We start from the raw sequence: 24,277 nt of genomic DNA, 5'->3' as shown, positions 1-24,277 counted from the left end.
ACCTTTATCATTATGTAATGTTCTTCTTTGTCTCTTGTTACAGTCTTTGTTTTCAAGTCTATTTTGTCCTGTATAAATATTGCTACCCTGGCTTTCTTTTCACTTCCATATGCATGGTAAATGCTTTTCCATCACTTTACTTTCAATCTGCATGTGTCTTTAGGTCTGAAATGGGTCTCTTATAGACAGCATATGCGCGAGTCTTGCTTTTTTATCCATTCTATCACCCTATGTCTTTTAATTGGAGCATTTAATACATTTACCTTCAAAGTAATTATTAATAGGTATGTATTTATTGTCATTTTGTTGTTTGTTTTATGGTTGTTTTGTAGTTCTTTTCTGTTCCTTCTTTTGCTCTCTTAACTCATGGTCTCCTAGCTTTTGTTAGTAATATACTTGGATTCTTTTCTCTTTATTTTTGCATATCTATTACTGGCTTTTCATCTGTGGTTTATACATAACAAAGTATGCATATATTTTATATTAAGTCTATATTAAATCTGCATATAAGTCTATATTAAGTTGATGGTCTCCTAAATTTGAGCCCATTCTAAAAGCACTAATTTTCAATCTTCTCCCCCTACCCCACATTTTAAGTATATGGTATCACACTTTACATCCTTTTATTTTGTGGATCCCTTGACTGATTTCTATAGATTTACTTATTTTTACTGCTTTTGCGCTTTCTACTTTTCTTACTCTTGCTTATGGTCTTTCTCTTGTCACTCAGAGAATCTCTTTTAACATTCCTTGTAGGGCTGGTTTAATGTCATTAATTCCTTTAACTTTTGTTTGTCTGGGAAATTCATTATCTTTCCTTACATTCTGAATAATAGCCTTGTTGAATAGTGTATTCTTTGCTGGAAGTTTTTCTTTCAGCACTGTGAATATATCATGCCATTCCCTTCTGGCCTGCAAAGTTTCTGCTGAAAAGTCAGCTCATAGCCTTCTGGGGTTTCCCTTGTATGTAACCATTTTCTTTACTCTTGCTGCTTTTAAAATTCTCTCTTTATCACTATTTGCTATTTAGTTACTATGTGTCTTGGTTTGAACCTTATTTTTGGGGTGCTCTCTGTGCCTTCTGGGTCTTGATATCCATTTTCTTTCCAAGATTTGGGAAGTTTTCAGCTATTATTCAAATAAATTTTCTGCCCCCTTTTCTCTCTCTTGTCCTTCTGGGATCCCTATAATACAAATATTATTGTGCTTAATGATATCACTGAGTTCCCTTAGTTTATTCCCTCTAGTGGATTTTTAATTTCAGCTACTGACTTCTTCATCTCTGATTGGTTCTTTTTTATGCTTTCTATTTGTTGAGGGTTTCACTGAGGTCCTCCACTCTTTTCTTAGGTCCAGTGAGTATCTTTATGATTATTACTTTAAAATATCTATTAGTCATATTGTTTATCTTCATTTAATTTAGGCCTCTTAGTCTGATTTTGTCCTGTTCTTTTATTTGGGACTTATTCCTCTGTCTTCTCACTTCATCTCACTCCCTGTGTCTGTTTCTGTGTGTTAGGAAAGTCAGCTACATCTCCTGTGCTTGAAAGTAGTGGCATTTTGAAGAAGAGGTCCTATAGTGCCCTGCAGTACAATGTCCCTGTTCACTGGCACCTGATACTTCAGGGTGTCTCCTATGTTCATTGCCTGTACCCTGTTGTGGCTGAGCCATATTTGCCTTCAGTCCTGTCATCTGCAATGGCTCTCTTTGCCTGTTGTGAGCAGAGTTTTGTCACTGTGTTGTTAGTGGGCCAGTCTGGGGTTACCTTGGGCTTGAGTTGTCAGAACAGGTGTTGGCCAGAGGTGTGGTACCATCAAACTACAAGGCTCTCTCCCTGTTTGTCCCCTGAGAAGCTATTTTTGATGGGCAGGGCTTGTAGTCAGATCAGATGTCTGCTCTCAGACCACTGCTAGGGCTTCAGTTGGACTGGTATGTGTGGTTATATTCCCCTCTCCCAAGGCAAGAGTCATTTTGGAGTGGAGTTGGCCCATTGGGGCTGCTTGCCACTGCCAGGCTTTGGCACTGATTTGGAAGGACTCCTGCCAAAGGTGTGTTGGAGGGGGCGGGTCTGCAGGAGAATGTGGGAGTGGATGTACTCTTAGCAAGGTAGGTGGAGAATGTTGGTGCTGCCTTGGTTTCACCAGGTGTCCATGTGTTGAGGCTAGGGGACAGGGGAGGGAAATGGCATGCATCAGCTCTTTTTTTCTTGAAGAAGTCTCCCAAGGATACCTGTCCCTCCAGCATATGCTCTGAGATTACTAAATAAATCTTCACATATTTCCCAGGTATTTTGCAAACTGTTGCTTCTATGCTGTGTTGTATATCAGTGGGGATGTTTGTTATACTATTTCTTTAAGGGTGGGGACTTAGTTTCCATTCACCCTCTTGCTCTCCCCCAGTAAAGCCCTCTGATTTTTGAGGTTCCAAGCATTAAGCCCCACTGACTATAAGAACTCTCCAAGATAGGCCCCTCTGGTTTTCAAATCCAAATGTTATGGGGATGCCTGGGGTGGCTGGTGTAGGGTCTCCTCTCCTACCCTCTCTGTGCCAGCAGTGTCCCTCCCTCCTGCAGATAGTCCTGTGGGTCAGTTTGGCTTCCGGCTGTGTCTCTGCCCTTCTTACATTCTTTGATGTGACCTCTTCTCTACTGTGGAGAGTCTGTTCTGCCAGTCTTCAGTTAATTTTCTGGGGTTTTTACACTGATGTGGTTGTTATCTGGGTGTATCCATAGGACCAGTTCAGCCTAGGAACTCCTACTCTGCCATCTTCCCCAGAAGTCACAAATGTCCTTTAATTTTTCTTTGCCCCAGCCCCATTGCATACATGCTGAATGAGAACAAAAAGAAAACACACACACACACACACACACACACACACACACACACACAGAGCATTCCCTACACATGCATGGATTGTGATAGTAGACAGTGACAATGACCCACACACATCATCTCCATCTACATTTTAGGGACATTTAGGAGGTAACAAAGATGAAATATTATCTGGTTTCAATCACTGATAAATTCACAGGCTTAAACCTTAAACATTTGGTAGAGCTAGTAATATGCTATTTTAATGAAGATATAATTTTTATATGTATTAATGTATTAACATATTTGGAGGAATGAAGAGATAGTAAATGACCTTAACATTCTTAACATTATAAGTTGCAAGTTTAGAGTAGCTTTAAATATTTTTTGGGGCCTTATGCACTGAAAAAAATACGTATATATTAAAGATATTCATGGTCAGAAGATTAACACTCAGAAGAAAAAACACAATTACATTTTGAGCCAGTCACATGAAAAGCTCACAACAAATACTTATGGTTACACTTTTTAAATGATCAAATGAAAAAAATTTCAGGATAAATTTAAAGAAAAGAGTGTAGCTGTTTTCCTTCTTTCCTGAAGAGATAAAAATAAAGTGGACTTTAGTTTCAGCAGAATTATTACATACATGGTGAAGGAAGTTCTATAAGATACCAAAAATCTTCATTGTTGTAACTTGCTTATGTCTTTATTTTTTTGAATCTTACAGACATTTATTTCCTGAAATAAGGGCATCACTTATAAACAGAGCTTATGATTAATAATAAATGAACAATAAAAAATAACAAAAAAAACTATCTCACTTTTTATTCCCTTCCCCTATGCTTATCTGTTGTGTTTTTCAAATTCCACATGAGTGAAATCATATATCTGTCTTTTTCTGACTGACTCATTTCGCTTAGCATAAGACACTCTAGTTCCATCTACATTGTTGCAATTGGCAAGATTTCATTCTTTTTCACTGCCAAGTAGTATTCCATTATATATATATATATATATATATATATATATATATATATAATCTTCTTGTGTCCTTAAAAATGAGACAGCTACAACAGAATATTTGTTTTGAATATGGAGTAAGTCAAGAAAGACATACCTTCAAGGATCTCTTCTTTCCATGAAGAAGATTACAAATTAATCAGGAAAAAATGACAATTAGTCAAATATTTGGTGCCACAGACTATCCCCAGATCTGACTGAACAAGATTTTTGCTGAAAAAGAGTTCCCATATTGCCCCCTGAGCAAAATAGAGTTCTATAACATGTTTTGTGCAATTGCTCAAACTTTTCAAGGTAATGTCTTATACTTTTACTGAAAAGGATTGGAAATAACTGTTAAGGAAATAAGAATTTGACTACTTCGTGTCCAGATTTGCAGTGAATAGGAATGAAGTATAATAATAAGTTGTAGTAAATAAATAAAGGCTATTCATTTGAGATATCCTTTAAGACTCTTACATTATTGCAGATGCGAGCACATGTCAACTCGAGGTGGTTCATCTTCCAAAAAACCATGGAGAGATTTCTTCATGCTATTATGCCATCTACCTTTATCCCTCTCTATACCATGGTAAGTTCTGGATTTAAGACATCTCCTCATTTTATTCTTCTGTTTATCCATTAAAGAATCACAAGAATACTTTTTAAACTTCCTTATAGGTTGCCTTCTCCAGAATAAGATACCATGAGGCAGTGCTGCGCTGGCATTGGCAGAAAAAGGTCAGAATAAATTGAAGTTCATAGTGGTATGGTTATGATTCTTCAGGCAAATACAGAAATGATGTGATAGACACTAAATGCTTCCAAATAAAAACTGTCCTGGGTACACAGAGGGAAAAGTGCCTAATGAACAAAATTACAAAAAGAGAAAGAGAAAGAGGGAGAGAGAGAGAGTGAGGGAGTGCTTCTGAAGGGAAGAAATGCAAAAAAGAAACAGATGCTACTATTTCTAAACTTCTTCCTTTATTTTAGCAACATGACTACTTTTATTTAGCAAATTGGCTCTTGCTTCTGAAATACTCTTATGGATTTAATTTGTAAAATTGGACAGAATTGAATCACTTATAAAACACAATCTAATTTCAATGTAATGCCATAGTTTATTTTGGGAAGTTGACCCAGAGATGTCACTAAATAGACATTCAGAATTCTGATCTTCAGATTTGGAAATCTAACAACTTTATTCATTCAACAAATGATTTTATTTAACATGTAGAGACAGAGCTCAGCATGGTGATGAATAAGCAGCAGCCCCTCTCCTCATGTAGCACAGAAGCTGGTGAAGACTGGTGGAGAGGCAGAGCTGCCCTGGAGGAGAATGGGAGTGGCCAGGGTGGGTGGGGATCCATGGGGCTGGAAGGCAGCCCACAGGTGTGAGAATGGCCAGAGATGCAGCTGGGACAGTAAGAAGGACCTCAAGGATTTTGAATATTATATTGAGGGAAGCAGGGAGACCAATGGAGGCTAATAGATTCAGGTGTGGATTTTAGAAAGATTGCTTTGCTGGTGTGGAGCCTTGATTGGAAGAAATCTAGATTTATTCTTACAAAGATGAATAAAATAGGATCCCTGCCCTCAAGGAGCCAAAAGACTACTAGGAGAAAGTGACGCCAATGAGAATGTAGGAAACTTAGTGCCAAGTCAATTCTCATGGAGACTTTGTGCAGGTTCTGAGCAGTGACTGAGTCATTTGTGGCTTCAGCACAGTACTCTTCTAAAATAACACTCATAACTCTTTTTTTCTAAAGTATGTGGGTTTTTTTTTTCATGGCTATACACAGGGAGACTGCAAAGAACTCTTTATACAGAACACATGGACTCAGTTATTTCTGGGAATGGAGAAAGGACAGAGATAGGAGGAAAGCTCCAAATTCTAGACCTTACTGGTCATTGTAGGCCTTGACCTAGTGGTCATTCAATTAAATTGCTGTTTCAGGTTAAAGAATAAAGAAGAAATTGTATACTCCTTGGTTGTTTAAGAAGGAAGTCTTTTAAGATTTTAATCTCTGGACAAATGAAATGAGACTTCTTGCTGTTTTTACAGGTGATAAATAAAGGACTCTTTTTCTTTGGAACACTGATAGCCATCGGTAGCACCTACCTACTTATGTGCTCCATGTCACTGAGACCCCTGCACTATGTCAGAAGACCATGGGACTGGCTCACTTACTTCCAGAAAACAGGACCTGTTTTCCTAAAAACTCCATGGAGTCACTAAAAGAAATTCTCAATGTCATTAGCAGGTGACATAAAGGTTCTGAAGTAGCAAATAGTTTAATTTCTTTATAACCAAAACTAAGGATCAAAACCATGTTTCTATCATCATATTTAATTCACTAGTGCAAGATATATGCCAGCTTACAATGAAATTCAGTATAGGATTTCTCTGTGTTCGTTGAAATTATTGAAAAAAAAAAAGAAAAAAAACCCCAAACCACCAGTTAAAGTTGCAAAAGGCAGTTTTCCTACAACACTACACATAGGTGTGGTCATTCTAAATATAAAAATGCAATGACTAAGATCTCTTTCACTTCTCCAAAAGTAAAACACCAGAGGCCTTGAGGAAGACAGATCACATCGTTTCTTTAAAGGACATAAAGAAGGTCATCATAAGATTGACTCAACACCTAGGACTAAAAATTACAATTTGGCAAACATGTTAAGTTCACTTTTGATCCCCTGGATGGAACTTCTCCAACACAGAACTCAGATTCACGTACTAAAACTAGAAATGTAAATGAGGAATTTGGGGCACTCTACAGACTTACAAAATGAACAAATTTTACTTCACAGTCTTCAAAGGCCAGTATTACCTTTTGAAGATTAAAAAAAGGGCCATTAATGCCATACTAAGTGAAGACTAAGAAGAGTTTTATTTACAAATTAAATAATATATACAACAGAGTGGAAAGGAAATAAGGGAAGACAGTTTTCATAGAAATTATTCCATTTAAGACTCCCAGAAGCAGTTTACTAACTTGCTATGGCAGAACCAGCAATAAACTTGATTTTGAAAATTTCATTTAGTGAAAACATTTTCTTTGGTTCTTCCTTCTTCAGTAGGCCAACTGAATTACTTAGAAGTCTTTCAAACATGATTATTTATGTAGATGCTCCACTAAGTGGGATAGTCATCTAAGAAATAAAAACTAGGCAATACAATAAAATGATTCAGTTTCTGTTTTACATTGTCAAAGAAATCTTTGAGTTCTAATAATCCATGTTAAGTCTAAACAATGACTTATGGGGAAATGGCCTCTTTACTAACACTGAGCATTGATTGTCCAGTAGACTGATTGAAGAGCAAAAGAGATTAAATAATACACTTTATGAGTACTGTTTTACACTTACTCTCACCCCCTTCAAATTAGGTTTCATTTTTTGCTTGGAACTTCTTTTCTAAACCCAAAACTCTTGGCAAAATTGTGGCAAGTTGTTAAAAAGAGAGGATAATCTGGCCAAGTTATGTTTGAAGTGAAACAGATGGAGATACCTATCTGCCATCAACACATCCTTCTTCATGTACACCCTCTGATAACGTATGATTTCCTAGATGCTATGATTAGCTTGAAATTCACCATCTTTGCTGTGTGCTTTTTAACAACCCTTCTAGAGCTTGCTTAGCAGCATATTCATCTGAAACTCATCTTTATCATACTGCATATATGGCAAGTCTTTTGTTTTGGAGGAAGCCAGGGCGCTGAATTTCTTTGTCACCCTAGAATTGACTCTGATAAATTTGATTGGTCAAACATAGGATGTGACAGTGATTAGGATCCAACACTACAGAAGATTCGAGATTTCCTAGTGATTTCACATGTGTATGATACAAAGTTACTTTTACAGCTATTTTTGAGCTGTAAATACAGCTAAGTATTTTTGAGAAAAACATCTATGTGCCTTGGAAAATAGTGTCATTTAAAAAAATATATTCAAAATGAAAATTTCCAACATGTTAGAAGTTGATGGTGCCAGATGCCCATCTTGTGCCATAAGTGGTTTTTCATTGTGGAAAGCACCCATTGAATTAAAACAATTTGTCTTGCTCAGTTGTTTCCAGTGGCCAGAAAGCATATGGGCAATTCATACTTCCTGCTGGGCCACAAAAGTTCTGTTGATATTGTGGGGCCCTAGGGTAGGCTGCCCCAAAATATGCCACAATCGCATAATGATTCCTTTGAATTCAAGTTATTAAGAAACAGCAAGTGTATAAAAGATGCTCTGACCTTCCTTTGTTCCCCTGAAAGCAGGAAATCTCTCACGCGAAAGATACCTCCCTGCACCAGAAGGTTAGACGGACATCTGTATCATCAGAGACAGAGAATTCAGGGCTGAAGAAGTCTACATAAGCAAACCTTGTTACTTTTACTAAATTACTACCCCAGCCCAAATTCTGTTTAGAACTCTACTAACTGAAGCTCCCAAACATAAGTTTCTTTGTCCTGACAATTCCTTACAGATTTCTGTTTGTCTAAAACGTATGAAAGCTGCATGCCTTGCTCATTTCTTTGGGTATCAATTTTATTACTTGGCCTCCTTGCACACAGAATTAAACTTTTTTTTTCTCCTGTTAATCTGTCTGATGTTAATTTAATTCCTAGACCAGCCAGAAGAATCTTATAGGGCAGAGGAAAATTTTTCCTCTCCAACAATATTAACATAGAATGAGGATTCCAAAACAGTCCTTATAATGGAAGCCTAAAAGTGGTTTTCAATACAAGGCCTTGTCTTTCATTACCACTATTCCTTCCTATAAAGGACGGACTTGGATTACATCAACTTTTGACACACTGGTTTTGTCACTGTCTTCAACTGACAGTGATTCATCACTGGTGATGATAAAAATGATGGAAGAAGAATTAAAAGTCACTTTTTTCTTTGGCCTGTCCCCATCTTTTTGTGACATCACAATGGGTCTGATCTGCATTTCACTCCCATTGGTCGGTAGGTCCTTAGCAGGCCTCTGGCATCTCAGCAGTCGGAAACATAGCAGTTGCAGAAGGGATCTTCGAAACTGGGCAGGGAGAAAATAAAGTTGAATATTAAGGCCCTTAATCTGGATTAACATTCAATAAAATTAGTTGAGTTTAATTTTGGTTGTTCTTTTTTGTTAGCTTATGTGTGTATGGGGTTAGGTGGCAATGCTCAGATGTACCTAAAGAAACCGGGAGTCATGGGGTGCCTGGGTGGCGCAGTCGGTTAAGTGTCCGACTTCAGCCAGGTCACGATCTCGCGGTCTGTGAGTTCGAGCCCTGCGTCAGGCTCTGGGCTGATGGCTCAGAGCCTGGAGCCTGCTTCCGATTCTGTGTCTCCTTCTCTCTCTCTGCCCCTCCCCCATTCATGCTCTGTCTCTCTCTGTCTCAAAAATAAATAAATGTTAAAAAAAAAATTAAAAAAAAAAAGAAACCTGGAGTCTTATGTTTTCTATTTATTATAATTCTCATTAACAAAATCATATAGGACTATTATAACCTCTATGGATTCGAGTTTCATGCACCTTCTATGAGGGCAACTAAGTCTATTTCTTTAAGGAAGTTTGAACATCAATGCCTTCCACAAATATTCAGTGAGCACCTACTAGGTGATAGCCACTGTGCTACAATTTGGGAATATTTTTGGGCAGCAAAGAATGACAAGGCCCTTCCTGCAGAGTTTACAGTCTGCTGTCTCACTAATTTTCTGTTAACTAGGAAAAGAATTTTTTTTCTATCAAGATTACAAAGCATTTAGAGAAAAAATACTACAGTGGAGAATGCTAGCGTTCACCAGTGCCCATGATTCTTCCCTCTGTCCTGGACACAATGCTGAACCATAAGTTATTTAATTTAACTTTTATCCCCTTTTTTCAGAGCAAAATACATGGGCTTATTATACATAGGCTTTCACAGATCAGGGAGTAGTAATGAAAATTATGATAACCAGCTACATTGGTTTCTGTCTTCTTTAAACCCCACTTATATACAAGTTAGTATTTAGTTTATACTTACATTCAAAAATATTTGAGACTATTTCTTCATCAAATTACTGTTTCTTATATCAGGTTAAGTGCTAAAGATACATCATTATAAGGGTTTAGAGTATGTATGCCAAAATATGTTTTCCCGCATAAATGGTGAGCTCCTTGAAGATAAGGACTATTGTTTTACGTATTTGTTTTTGTGTGTTTATTGTATCTTTTAGACTTCTAGTTCAAAGTGTGCTCCTGGGAACCAGAAACATGGGAACCATGTGGAAACTTATCAAAATGCAGAATCTCAGGCACCCAGCATAGCAAATCTGAATATGCACTTTTGTTTTCACAATCTCTCCAGGTGTGGTGTATGCATTTTAAAGTTTTCCAAGAACTAATGTATGACCTATTGGCCCAGAGGAAGAACATAAAAAAACAATTGTTAGGTAATATATTTAAAACGTACTTATTTGCCTGTCGAGGTGGTAGTTCTTAAAATATGGAGGTCTTATACTTCTTCAGAAAATCAGTTATAATCTATCTTGCTAAAAACAATTCACATGTGAACATTCTTAAAAAGTTTTACGACCAAGTTTCAGGGTTCTCATGACTCTCCTAAAGTCAATTCAAGTAATTCTCAGATTGTAAGGACTCCAAGTTGAAATTCTCTGGGTTCAAGTAAACAGTTAATGAAGGCAACACGAGAAAGAAAGATCAGTGAATACAGATGGAAACCATACGAAAGTAAGAAGAGAGAGGGAGATTTAGCAGTGAATATTATAAGGTTAATTGAAAAAATGCCGTTATTCCAAATTCTTGAGCATTAGTAGCCTGAGTAGTTATTATTATCTGATATTAGTGTGACCTGTTAACTTAAAATTCCAATGGAGTAATTAACTATTATTCATAACTTTTAAATTCTCTGATTTTTAAACTTTGCAACTTAGAGGCTTAGCTTCATAGCAAGCATAATGAGGGCTTTCTTAGTTATAACTGACAACCACCAAGTCAAAACCTTTCTACCAAAGAAATAAGCTTCCCATTAGATCTAGAGGAGTTTCCGAAGCCAGATTAATTTGAGCTACACACTGGCCATGGTACATGAATAATAACCCAACTAATTGTTAATAGTATCTGTAACCCCAAGTGGGGAGCTATGTGTGTAGATTTTGGTATTCAAGCAAACAAGATTGGAATCCAGGCACCAATAATTCCTGGATCAGGCAAGTCATTTAACTTCTTTGACTTATGTTATAATTTATAAATAAAGTAAGGAATAGTATTGGTGCCTGTCTCATGGTGTTTTGTAAAAATAATGGGTAACCTCCATAGTGCTATAAGAATTTTAAATGAATTTTAACTTTGAACATAAAATGTTTTCTGATAAATGTTAATTTCAATAGATTTTTACTTAAGATCTGTTGGTAGATCTTAGAATTTTTACTATTTTCTTTGGGAATATCTTACATTTCTTCCTGAACACTTTAGTTTCCTCTAAAATTCTTGATTTAGGTTTTTATCACTGAAGCTCTTCTGAGTAACCTCTATAAAAGTATTATATTTCCAACAGTCACATATGTATAGTGAAAACAATGAGTTTATTATTATTATGCTTACCTTTCTTATCATGAAGATATAAATAACTGGATTATATACAGTACTTGATTTAGCAAAGAGATATGAAACAATTGAGACTGTTGGAGTGACCAGGTGTCCATAACCATTAACCACCAAGAAACAGATCACGATATAAGGCATCCAAAAGATCAGGAAGGTAGATATCATTAAAAAGCACATTTTGGCCACTTTCTTTTCATATCTTAAAATCTTAATCACTTGAATTGTCTGAAGATCTTCAACACAACGAAGCTGCAGAAAGAAGAAAGAAAAGGTTGAAAATGAAAGAATCCTTTTCTTATGCTGTTTCAATAATAGATATGCAGACAACAAACCATAATGCTCCACTTCTCAAACCAGGCAGAAAACATGTGATGTCAGTTCTGTCTGGTTAAGCTGGTCTCGATGAAACTTAATTGCCAGATGAATTCTTGCTGCAAGCTATGGTGACTTCCAACTCCGAGCCAATGACTATTACTACAAAGTGGGATCTGATGGGGACCTTGCTTATGCTTGGTTTCATCAGGACTCAGGTGCAGAGAATGCTTGTAGCCATATCCGTGTAAACTCAGCATATCTGATCTTAATTTATCCCCAGTAAAGGCACTGAGGAACAACGGTCTACAGTCTGAAAGTTGTTCAGGTTTCTTAAAGTTTCCTTAGAAGTTCCTTCTATTGTTATTATAAATGTATTATTGGGGGTGGGGGATAATATTCCTCTACACCAAAATCATGCTTTAAATAAAATAGGTTTTTCTGACCATTCTAAAAGGCTAATTTTGCTACAAAAATACAATTTTTTTTTAAATTTAAAAAAGGTATTGTACATACTGTTTGTACTTCACATATAATTTTAAACTGCGAAATTTATTGCATTTCAACAAATGTTCCTTTTGAACAACAAATGTTCAAAAGGTGTTACTTTTATTCTAGCATTGTCATAAAAATTAAGGAAAAAAATTCCAAATAAATCAGAACATGTGCTTATAGTATTTAAGAGTATATTTGAATTGATGTAGCTAAATTATTTATACTATCTAAAATTATATTTAGGAAACTATATTCTTAGTAGAAACACATATTCATATCCACAGAAAATGGAAGGGTTAATGGGTAATTAAAGTGATTGAGTTTTTTAAGAGTAGAGGGAATGTGTAGGAGTGGGCGTGGTTGTCAAATGTCTGATACCATTATTTTCTGTGTGTGCAATTCTATTTAAATTTTTTTCATGTTTTGTTTTATTTTTTGAGAGACAGAGAGAGACAGAGTGCAAGCAGGGGAGGGGCAGAGAGAGAGGGAGACACAGAATCAAAAGCAGGTTCCAGGCTCTGAGCTGTCAGCACAGATCCCAGCATGGGGCTTGAACCCACAAATACAAGATCATGACCTGAGCCAAAGTTGGACGCTCAACCAACTAAGCCACCCAGGTGCCCCAGGTGCAATTCTATTTTAAAAGAAACTTTTATTTAATATGATAGGATATTATTCTATTTTCACAACAGCATTTTTTGGGGGGGTGGGTGGGATATTTCCCCCCAGAGTTTTTAAGAAGGTTGTGGAGTTCTAGTAAAAGCTCTGGATTTGGAATTAGTTCTGGGTCCGTATCCCAGATCCACCACGTTTGCCCTCTGTGTGACATTAAGCAATCAATTACTTCCTCTGAGAATCAAGACTAAAGGACATTCAAATGAATAACCTATTAGAGACAACAGAAGTTGGGTCCCACTTCCATATATATGACTTTGTGGGATTGTTCTCAAGATTATTTGTTTACATTGGAATTATATTTGAAACTAATATACTTCTATGGATTTGTACTTTTATGATACTATGGGATATTAGGAATCATGAGTTTTGGCTCCTCAAAGTTTCAACTAACAAGTAATAAGATGACAGTTCAATCATCCATCCCCAATTCCCCACCACCTAGGGACCCACAGACTCATCTCTACCTTTTCTGGGTAATTCAGTCCCCATCCCTTACCATTTTTCAAAGCAGAGCCCGCATTTATCATCTTGGAATTACATGTATGCTGCAGAAGTTAATTTAAGGAAAATATTGGGCTATAATTTCACAGTTCCTCTTTGGCATAAGGACATGGTTCTAATGTTTTGGATTATTTGGGTTTGTATATGTGAATATACAAACATATTGACATATTTGACATATTGACATATTTGAATATGTCCATGATTATTTTTCATTAATCTCTTTTTTTACCTCTCTGTTTTATCATTATCTATTCTTTCACTCTATTCTTTCAGTATTTTCCAAATAAAGAGCTCTAGTTCATGTCTCGCCCTATTTGTTTAATCATCTGAGTGTATTTTTCAAAACTGTTGTGGATGAAGCAAAAGCACATGCACGGTTGAATTTGTTCTGAAGGATGAACCACTTAAGACGATTCCCCATGTAGTCCCAGTAAAAGTGTTCTCTCCCTACACAAATAGTGCTTATTGATCCAGACACCTGCAGATTTTCAACAACTTCACTGTGAGTCCTCATTCTTATGTGAGAAGCTATTTCTCCATCATTGCTATGCATCACACCTCTGGATAAGGAAATAGAGGTGATTATGGTGCCAGGTTTTGAGTGGAGAATATTGCTATCTAGAGTCAAATCTCTTTAACCTTGTACCACTTCTCCTTCCTATGAACACTGCCTGTAGCTCATTCCAAAAATAGTCTTTGATCAACTATTGTTTGAAAGTATTGTTCCAGCTATAGGTGAAAACTTAAAGACTGGGTCTCTGCTTTTAAGGAATTCACTGTATGCTGAGGGTGACAGCACACATGTTACTTCCGTAGGTGATACATGCCATGGAGGAGGTGACCAGAGAGGGATATGGGAACACACAAGATGGGTAACTGATTCAGATAGGGGTAAGGGCTAGAAGATCCTGAGCTCAGCCTTCTGAGGTGAGTAGGAGGCAGCCAAGTAAGGTGGGACAGAATGTTCCAGGGAAAGGAAACATGTCAAGGCAAAGAGGTAAAAGAACCCATGTTAAGTTCTGGGAACAAGAAATATTGCACTTGGCTGGAGCCTGAGGGAAGAGGGAATGCATATTAAGAAATAAAGCTGGACATGCAGATAAGAGATGGCCTTGCAGGACCCTGGTAGTCATACTCAGGGGCTTTATATTTTTAAATCATGAAGGTAGGGGAACCTCTAAAGGATTTTGAGCTGGGAAATGACTCGAGAAAATTTGTATTTGAGAACAACTACTCTAATGGAAGTGTATAGAAAATGGATTAGATGAAAGCAAGAATAAAGGAAGAAAAACTAGGGCCCCTTTGAATTGAGTCTGTGGCAATAGGAGAAGGGATAAGGGACATATGGAAAAATATTTGAGGTTGAATAGATGAAATCGATAATTGATTGGGTGTAGGGGAGACCTGGATGAGGAATAGTCCAAGATTTACTCTATTATTTTTGGCTGAGGAATAATGACCATTTACTGAGAAAGGGAATGAGGAAGCAGCAGATCTAGGGGGAGGGATGATCAATTCGTCTTCACACACATAGAATCTGATGAGTCTGGGGGCCATTCCAGTGGAGATGTGCAATAGGCAACTGACTATGGGATCTGACAGAGGTCAGAAGAACATCCTGGGTCAGAAATAGAGATTCCAAAGTCACCAAGCTATTGTTAGAAGGAGAAATCCTAAGAGCATGTGAGATGCCGAAGGCCAGTGCGTAGTATGAGAAGAGGGCGAAACACAGAATGCAGGTAGGCCTATGGGAAGCAGCCCTTGGCAGAGACCTAAGAAGATGGTCCGGAGTCAACAATAACTATAGGAGAGAAGGGGGTTCTAGTGGAGGAGAAACCATAGTTCGGTGGAAGTTGTCAATAACATCACAGGTGTTAAATGCCACGGATGCCGGGAAAAAAATAGAAATGTGCCCATTGGAACTAACATTTGGTATATTATCAATTACCTCAACGAGGGCTGTTTCTGTGACAGTGTGATCAAGGAAGGAGACCAATTTGCAACGGGTTAAGGAATAACGACTAACTGTAAACTACAAACTCTTTGATACAGGAGCTATAAATTACACAGTGTTGTATTCTCAGTGCTTAGTAAATATCTTAGCTTGAGCTCCCCTAACAATATACCCTAGACTGAGTGGCTTAGACAACAGAAATGTATTTCTCACAAATATGCAGGCTGAGACGTCCAAGGTCAATGTGCCAGCATGGTAGGTTTCATTATGGGACCTCTCTTCTCAGCTCAGAGATGGCTACCTTCTCAATGTGTTCTCGTATGGTAGAAAGAGAGATGGACAGAAGGGTGGAGAGATGGATGGAGGAAGGGAGAGAGAGACAGAGAGACAGAGAACCAGCCACTGGTTATGATTTAAAGTGATGTATGTCAAGGCAAAGAGGTTTTATCTTTTTCTTTCTTTTTTTTTCTTTTTTTATAAAATGTGAAAGCTAGAGGGGATTATCAAGATGAGCAGGAGACTGATGAGCAGGAGTTCTGAGGAAAGAAGACACAGAACAGGAAGACACAGTGAGTGAGCAAGGAAAACATACATGGGTAAAGTAGGAGACTGGCATATGGAGTGTGCCCCATACTGTCACTTCAGACTCCTTGCTAGCACCCAACAGGAACCCTGCTGGTGGTCAGTTCTTATGCTTTATGATTCAAAAGTGATTTCCAGAAAAAAAATATCTGTACTATTCTCTAGTGGGTTTATGTGACCTTTGAATGAATAAAATGATAGGAAGTGTGGAATTTCCTTGGTTAGAGTTCTTGAAGTCTAAGAGTGCTGGAGAATGCAGGTGTTCTTCGTTGTTGTTGATTTTGTCTGTCTAGAACCCCTTTCCTTCCTCTTTGTGGTTTAGAGAGTGGCGTATATAGAGTAGATGTCATTCCTCATGGGTCTTTTAGCGTGCACAATTATATCAAGTGGGAAGTCCGGTAGAGCTATTTTAGCTGCAGACAACCACTGTTCACGTAGGAAGAGTTTGACTGTTTTCCACACAGAATTTTCCACCCTGGACATAGTTTAGGGGAGGGACATTTGAAGTCTTCAACTCACCATGCGAACGGAATACAGAATATGGCCATAGCAATGGGCTATGACGCCCACAGGCACCACCAGGCAGCCAAGAAATAAGAAAAGCACAAAGGAGGAGTCATTGGCGTCCTTGGATTTCCAGTCCACAGAGCAGCCTAGTCCGTGTACATCCAGGATGTACCTGTTCCAGCCCAGCAGAGGTGCTCCAGACCATGCCAGTGAGTACAGCCAGATGTAGGTAATGGCCCTCCAGGCCCAGGAAAAATTGATCACTCTGGCATGGACCACGCGAATATAACGTTCATAGGCCAGCACAGTTAGGGTGGTAATGGAAACAGTCCCTGAAAGAAGAGAAAGTGGGACAGTGTAACATGGAGCAGGGGAAGACAGACATAACAGACAATTCATCGCCTACTGGAGACACATTACAGAGTCTATGGAACCAACAACGGCTCTAAAAGCTGACATATCTAAGAGGAATAATGCCTCACAGTCTCCAGGAGATTTGATTGGACACATATTTACCCAGAGAAGAAAACAAATGGTGTGTGGATTGCAGCAGGACAAAAAAGCCCTAAAACCAGCTCCGCCCCAATGATACAGGTATTGTGTTATACTTCCTGCCTAAGAGAAACTCTGAAGAGAGTCAGGGAGAGTCGCTGAGTGTCTCGCTTGACTTTGCCTTTTCTCAGTTGTGTCTGACTCAGGATTGAAGATAAAATTAAAGTGGGCTTCACAAGGATGAACTGGCCCAAGTTATGGTACAAGTATTCAGGGAGCTGCATTAACCTTCCTGCTAGCAGATATCAGCCCGTGAACTATTCTCCTGCAAGACTGCTAACAAGGGAGTGAAGCCTTCTGTGCTCCCACGGTCTTCATTTATACCTCCATTTTGCAACAAATACATGAAAACAATATTATTTATGTCTCTGCCTCTTCCCAAAGAGTGATTTATACATTCAGTAAGCTCCTACTGAGCACCTACCACGTGCCAGTCACTTTGCCAACACTGGAGGTTTAGAAGTGACAGAAAAGTGGAAATCTAGGTGCTTAGAAGGAATCCAGTTGTGTAAATAACAGTGAGATGGCAGGAGGTGTAAAGGCTACAATTCCCATACAGTGTCCTGTGGGAGTCACAGAACAGGGGGCCTTTGTCAACCAGGCAGGAGAAGCACATTCCAGGAAGAATTAAGAATTATGTACTGGAGCATAGAGACCATTTAAGGGTCTAAACCAGATGAGAGAATACAGAGGTGCCAGGGCTCAGAGCATACCAAGGAGAGAAAAGGTTAAAAGGAGCAGATGAGGCCATACATAATGAGAAAGACTTTCAATTTCTTGATAAGGGTTTTTGTTTCTTTTTTTGGTTCTTAAAAAACAAAAACAAAAACAAAAAACTTTTCCTGTATAAAATAGTAAATTATAAAATCTGTTACTCCATCATGTTTTTTTTTAAGTGTGAAGTGACAACAGTTAAGTTCTCCTTTTCCTCCTCCTTCTCCTCTTTCCTCTGAAAGGGCACTCATTCCTGCAGTGGTATAGAATTCCAATCCTAGTTCAATGTATGGAGATCAGCTTGAAGGCCATTTCAGTAGTCCAGGGGCCCGAATTAGAGTACCTTTAAAGGTATGAACAGCAAAGTCTAGATTCCAGAAACAATTGATTAGTATCAACAGAACCCATTGGTTTATTGAATGTGAAGAGAAAGGGAAAAAAAGGAGTCAAGAATAACTCGAGAGATTTATAACCTGTGTGATGATTTGAGGGTGATTACATTAACAGAGGTCAAAACTACCAGGTGCTATGAGCAGATATAGGGGAGAAGATGAAATTGTGAGCTCCCTAGAACACAACCAGCATAAATATTTGTTGAATGAGTGAATCAAGAGGGGTTGTATGAAAAGTGGTCCTAATGGAGAATGAAAATAAGACCTGTCTCAGGCAAGTAGGGAGAAGTGGGCAGGGGAGTGGTGGTGGCAAGCTTCAAGAAGCCTGGAGTCATCCTAGCTCTGTGACATTGGCAATTCATACAATCTCTTTACGTTAGTTTTGTTTTGGTACTCATATCATTGAAAAGCTCTTGACGTCATCAAATTTTGTGACTATGCATCTATAAAGCTATGAAGGGAAGAGGTCCTAGACTCAGAAAGCCATTGTCAGACCACAGTTAATATCCATTTATACTCTGACAGGTTTGTTATTGTGGGGAGGACAGCATCCCAGTGTCTGATACCTGTGGTGTTTAATAAACGTTCATTGAATAAATGAGTGAACGTTTAGTAAATACGCAAGTGACTGGAAGAATAAGACTGGGCTTTGTCATATGGTAGAGGGAATATTTCAGGAAGTAGGGTTATAATCATAAATAATGAAGTTCAGATTATGTTAAGTAATTCTGGACACAAGGAAAATACCAAGTTAGATATGCTGCCTTCCGAACTAAGAGTCAACTTTCACCTCATTAAATTTTTACCTGAAGAGTGATACCATCTTTTCTCTAACTGACTACATTCCCAGAAGGTAACCAAAAACCTAAAGATAGTGACATAATAAGTCTCATGAAATACTGATGGTTTTATTTAGTTTACAAACTTTCTTATCAAATATAATGGTATTTAATTATATAATTGCCTTTAAATATTAAAATATAATTTTTGGCCTTCAACGCTTAATTTACCTTGAATATGATTTAGGTCTTCTTCGGCAAGAAAACTTGCTGCAATTATGTTGTAGATTAGCAAATCCCAGTATACCTTATAGATGCATAAGTAAGTTCTTATGATTAAAGGAATAAGCTGCTATAATTTTAACCATCAATCACGTATTCATCCATTCATCCACCCATCCATCCATCCATCCATGAACTATTTACTGCTTATCCACACGTGTCAATCAGTGTGCTAGGAAATAGGTACAAAGGGGAGTGAAATAAACGTCTCATAGAACTTACAGTCTGCTAGATAAGAGTGATGATGTAATCAAGTCAAACATGTAAATTAATGACGTGGTATTGAGGAGAGAGAACATGTGAGGGAGGAGGCTGCAGACCTAGAGTATTTTTTTTAAGTTTACTTATTTCTTTTGAGGGAGAGAGAGCATGTGGGGGAGGGGTGGAGAGGGAGAGAGAGAATCCCAAATAGGCTCTGCTCAGTTCAGAACTCTATGAGGGGCTTGAGATCATGACCCTAGCTGAAGTCTAGAGTCAGACGCTTAACTGACTGAGCTGCCCAGGCATCCCAAGGATGTGGCAGTATTAACTGGGAGTCGGGAAAAGCCTCATTGTACCCAGAGCTGAAGTATGGAAAAACCCCAGCTCTGTGATAAGTCAGGGTACAGGAGTGGAGGAATTTTCCCTCTTATTATTTAGGTCAAAGAGGTAAGAGATTTTTTTTAAATGTAATAGTTTTTGGCCACGCCTGTATCATAGCAGGCACAATGAGCTTCCAAAGCCTGAATTCAGTTGCTGACATTCAGCACCATAACCAGTTAGTAGTCCCTGAATTTCCCAGTTTTTCAGGCCTTCCCTGACTGCATGGGTACATAAATGGTAAGCTTATTTGACTAAGTCTTCTGGGGTGACCCATGTGAAAAGACCTAAACTACATCCCTTCCTTAAAATTGTTTTTTCTCTTAGCAATTATTTACTCATAAATTTTGGTCCTGCCTGAGTCAAAATTATGTTCCGTATTCTGGAGAATGAGAACAAGAGGACTGTGTAACAACTACTTCATACATACATCATAACTGATGTGGAGCCTAGCACTCTATTCCCTTAACATTGTGGACAGGGAAGGGGAAGGTGACTGCCCCAAAATGAGCACCCATCGTATGTGAGGCCCCATAATGGTCACACTACATACAGTGTCCCTCTTTGTGAAAAAGGAGTTTGGTGGCTCACAACATATAAGAAATCAATAGGTGGCAGGGACAGTTTTGAGAACCTAGGACTGACTGACTCCAAAATCCATAATTCTGCCTTTATCCACCTGTTCCCACAAGCTCTGCTAGGAGTAGCATGATGTCCCTGCTCTCCCTGCAAAGCTATAGACTGATCACATATGTAGTGTGTCTCCCCATGCTGAGAATGGTCTTCTAGGAGGAACCAGAGATGCACGGTGCCTACCCTTGAGGAGACTGCAATGCCGTACATTCTTGTAAAGCCGAGACCAGCTCGATGCAACATTTGAGGGCAAGATAAGACGATAGGAAATCGGATGTTAAGTTTACCGTGCAACAAGCCTGAAAAAGTAAGACTCCAGTGGATTATGCTGTGGGGATGGCATCATGAAGATGAAGATTAAGCTGGGTCTTCAAAGACGGAATACAATTAAGAAACAGAAAGGACCAGGGCAGGCATGCTGGGGTGGAGGAACTTCTACAAAGGCAAAGTGGCCCTCCTGGAATTCTTGCACGACTGTCAGACTCCAGATGTGTGGAGAGGTACAGAGGCCAGGCACGACCAGGTCTGTTGCAAACCTGCCTGTGGCTTCTGTGGCTGGCTTTGGGCCACAGCAGAGATCTTCAGCTTTCTTTCCTATTGCTTTCCCTAATAGAGTTTTGAAAACCTGTGTGCACTCTCATATATTTTTTTAAAATTTTTTAATGTTTATTTATTTCTGAGACAGAGAGAGACAGAGCATGAGAGGGGGAGGGGCAGAGAGAGAGGGAGACACAGAATCCGAAGCAGACTCCAGGCTCTGAGCTGTCAGCACAGAGCCAGGCATGGTCACTCAACCGACTGAGCCACCCAGGCACCCCTGCACTCTCATATATTTAAAAAGCTATTGTGGGGTGCCTCGCTGGTTCAGTTGGTTAAGCGTTCAGCTTCATCTCAGGTCATGATTTCATGGTCCATGGGTTCAAGCCCTGTGTTGGGCTCTGTGCTGACAGCTCAGAGCCTGGTGTCTCCTTCGGATTCTGTGCCTCCCTCTCTCTTTGCCCCTCCCCCACTCGCACTCTGTCTCTCTCTCTCTCAAAAATAAACACTAAAACAAATTTAAAAAGGGGCGCCTGGGTGGCTTAGTTGGTTGGGCGTCTGACGTTGGCTCAGGTCATGATCTCACAGTTCGTGGGTTTGAGCCCCACATCAGGCTCTGTGCTGACAGCTCAGAGCCTGAAGCCTGCTTCAGATTCTGCGTCTCCCTCTCTCTCTCTGCCCCTCCCCTGCTTGTACTCTGTCTCCCTCTCTCCCAAAAATAAATATTAAAAAAAATTTTTTTAAAGGTATGCTAAATTTTTTCACCTTAAGTTTAAAGAGCTGTGTAATATAAACACTTTAAAAGAAAACTATTACCTTATTTTTTCAAATAGATCAAGTAATTCATAAATATGTTAGTGATTTCATATTTACATCTCTATCCATACACAGATATATATAGAAACACATACACAGAAAAGATCAATCATTTAAACTTACATTTCCATCCCACTTTTCCCCTATTTTTATTCTAGTGTAATATATATTGGTCTGACTAAAAGATTTTAAATTATTTGTCTTTTTCTTCTCTATTTAGAAGTTGAAATTTTAAATTTCTTGGATAGTAAGGCTCTAAACGTCAAAAAAAAAAGGTCTTATAGAGTGGGTTATCAGTTTCTATTAGTATACAACTGACCAAAATATTCCATTAAGTATTAGAAGAATTAACTAGAAACACCTCTCTTAAAGTGCAGCTTTCTCTCCCCACAAAGAATAGACCTATCCACAAGTTGTTCTTACCTATGCTAGAATGATAAATTCTCTTCCTACTTTTCCTGTTTATAAAGTTAAAAAAAAAGATTTCTTGATCACACATGTATCCAGATCCGATGGAAGGAATTTTGTCATCTTTAATTCTTACTGATTATAAGACCATTCCTTCTATGTTTAATTATTTGAACTCTCCTGAATTTATATGCCAAAAATCACAGTGTGTTTATTGTCAAAAGTTGTATTTAATGATCAATTTTGTTAACAGCAAGTAACTGGAGGAGCACCTGGGTGTCTCAGTGGGTTGAGCATCCGAGTCTTGATTTAGGCTAAGGTCATGATCCCAGGGTGGTAGGATCCAGCCCCACACCTGGCTCTGGGCTGAGCATGCAGCCTACTTAAGATTCTCTCTCTCTCTCTCTCTCTCTCTCTCTCTCTCAAATAAATAAATAAATAAATAAATAAATAAATAAATATAACGCATAAAATTGGAAACCACCTAAGTGGTCATTCACTTCCTCTAGTTCTTCATCAATATTTTAAATTGTCCCTTTGTTTGCCATCCTGGAATTTCCTTTCACCTCTCCCTGGTAATTTTCCACCATAAGAGTTGGGATGGGCGAGGGGTTTATCTTTCGGTGTGAAGTGGGAGATGGGTGATGGAAAATGGGAGATGGGAGGGTCTGGATCACAGGGAGCTGGTTTCTAATACAAATTAAAGTTGAGAATTTCGAAGTTGATTCTCTTAAAACTGCCCTTGCCATTAGAAAGAGTTGCTATCGGGGCTCCTGGGTGGCTCAGTCCATTAAGAGTCTGACTTCAGCTCAGGTCATGATCTCACGGCTCATGAAATTGAACCCCACATTGGGCTTTTTGCCGCCATCACAGAGCCCACTTCTGATCCTCTGTCCCACCTCTCTCTGCCCCTCCCCCACTCGTGCTCTATCTCTCACTCAAAAATAAACACTAAAATTTTTTTTTAAAAGAGTTGCCATATCGCAAGCAGCATGCATACTTCAATTTGAAGACAGAAGTCTATAAAAACTAATCTCGTTGTCATATTATGGAGACTCGCCTTAATCCTCGGCATGCCTCAAACTGCCAGCCACATTCAAAACTGGCTGCTTTGACACCACTGTTCCCTCTACCTGAAATGCTGCCAGAGATCTCACAGCCTGAGGAGAAGACAGACATGTAAAGTAGTAATTTCAGGAATGGGGTAAGTGCTAAACCAGAACTGTGTCTGCAAGCAGGAGGATGCAGTTGAGGAAGAGCGTATCTCTGCCTATGGAAATACTGAGGAGGGTTTAAGTGAAAGCGATATTTGAATTGATGAGTGAAAGAGAGTTTATCAAGTTGACAAGAGTGAGGATATTTCAAGGCCGAGGATATAGCATACAAAAAGCGTGGAAACGAAAAGAGGTATCCAAGGGTTAACTCTGCGCATTAGCTTGAGTCAAGTCAAGTTCTTTGTGATATAACTTTATGACAATGCATTCACTTACAACATTTATCAACAGGCCAATATCATGCACATGCAATATACCAGGCACTGTGCTAGGAAATGGGCAAAGATAAATTATGAAAGAAATAAACAATAGAATGATAAATTCTATAAGAGATGAAAGTTTCTGAGGCCAGTCTTGGATTCAACTTCAGTTTCCATACATAAATACGTATCACTCTGGGAAAATTAACATCTATGAACCTCGATTTGCTTACAGTAAAATAGAAATAATAGTACCAAAATGCTGTCTCATCATGAGTGTGTTTGTATGTGTATAAAGTGAGAATATGACTGTATTTAGTAAGATGGTAATATATAAGGTATTACTATTATTATTGAATAGTTGAGTATCTAGGGGGAAAATTAAGTGGTAGAAATTGGACACAAGGAACAGAAACAGTCAGAAGAGCTCTAGAGCTTAAATATATGAGGACATACGGGCACCGGGATGGCTCAGGTTGTTAAGTGGCCAACCCTCGATCTTGGCTCATGTCCTAATCTCACAGTTCATGAGTTCGAGCCCTGCTTCGGGCTCTGTGCTGACAGTGCAGACCCTGCTTAGGATTCTTTCTCTTTTCCTATGTCTGCCCCTCCCCTGCTCTCTCTTTCTCTCTCAAAAATAAATAAATGTTTAAAAAATGTGAGTATATTAATAAT

At 38.6% G+C, this 24,277-nt stretch overlaps 2 protein-coding genes across 2 annotated transcripts in view; one reads left to right on the top strand and one right to left on the bottom strand.

Annotated features, from left to right (window-relative positions):
* The window catches only part of KMO (kynurenine 3-monooxygenase), a 57,478-nt gene extending 50,622 nt beyond the window's left edge, over positions 1-6,856 (top strand). Inside the window, 4 exon segments of the mRNA XM_023247883.2 lie at positions 4,304-4,405; positions 4,495-4,554; positions 5,879-6,010; positions 6,013-6,856. Coding sequence (XP_023103651.1) covers positions 4,304-4,405; positions 4,495-4,554; positions 5,879-6,010; positions 6,013-6,081 — 363 coding nt within the window. The 3' untranslated portion in view covers positions 6,082-6,856.
* The window catches only part of OPN3 (opsin 3), a 44,042-nt gene continuing 26,449 nt past the window's right edge, over positions 6,685-24,277 (bottom strand). The window contains exons 2-4 of the mRNA XM_003999138.6: positions 16,449-16,768; positions 11,402-11,653; positions 6,685-8,848 (exon numbers count right to left, since the gene is read on the bottom strand). Coding sequence (XP_003999187.4) covers positions 8,585-8,848; positions 11,402-11,653; positions 16,449-16,768 — 836 coding nt within the window. The 3' untranslated portion in view covers positions 6,685-8,584. The remainder of the gene's footprint in view (positions 8,849-11,401; positions 11,654-16,448; positions 16,769-24,277) is intronic.

This window comes from Felis catus, chromosome F1 (assembly GCF_018350175.1).
Source record: "Felis catus isolate Fca126 chromosome F1, F.catus_Fca126_mat1.0, whole genome shotgun sequence".
In the NCBI taxonomy this organism is placed as follows: Eukaryota; Metazoa; Chordata; class Mammalia; order Carnivora; family Felidae; genus Felis; species Felis catus.
This window is presented reverse-complemented; position numbering and strand designations above follow the sequence as displayed.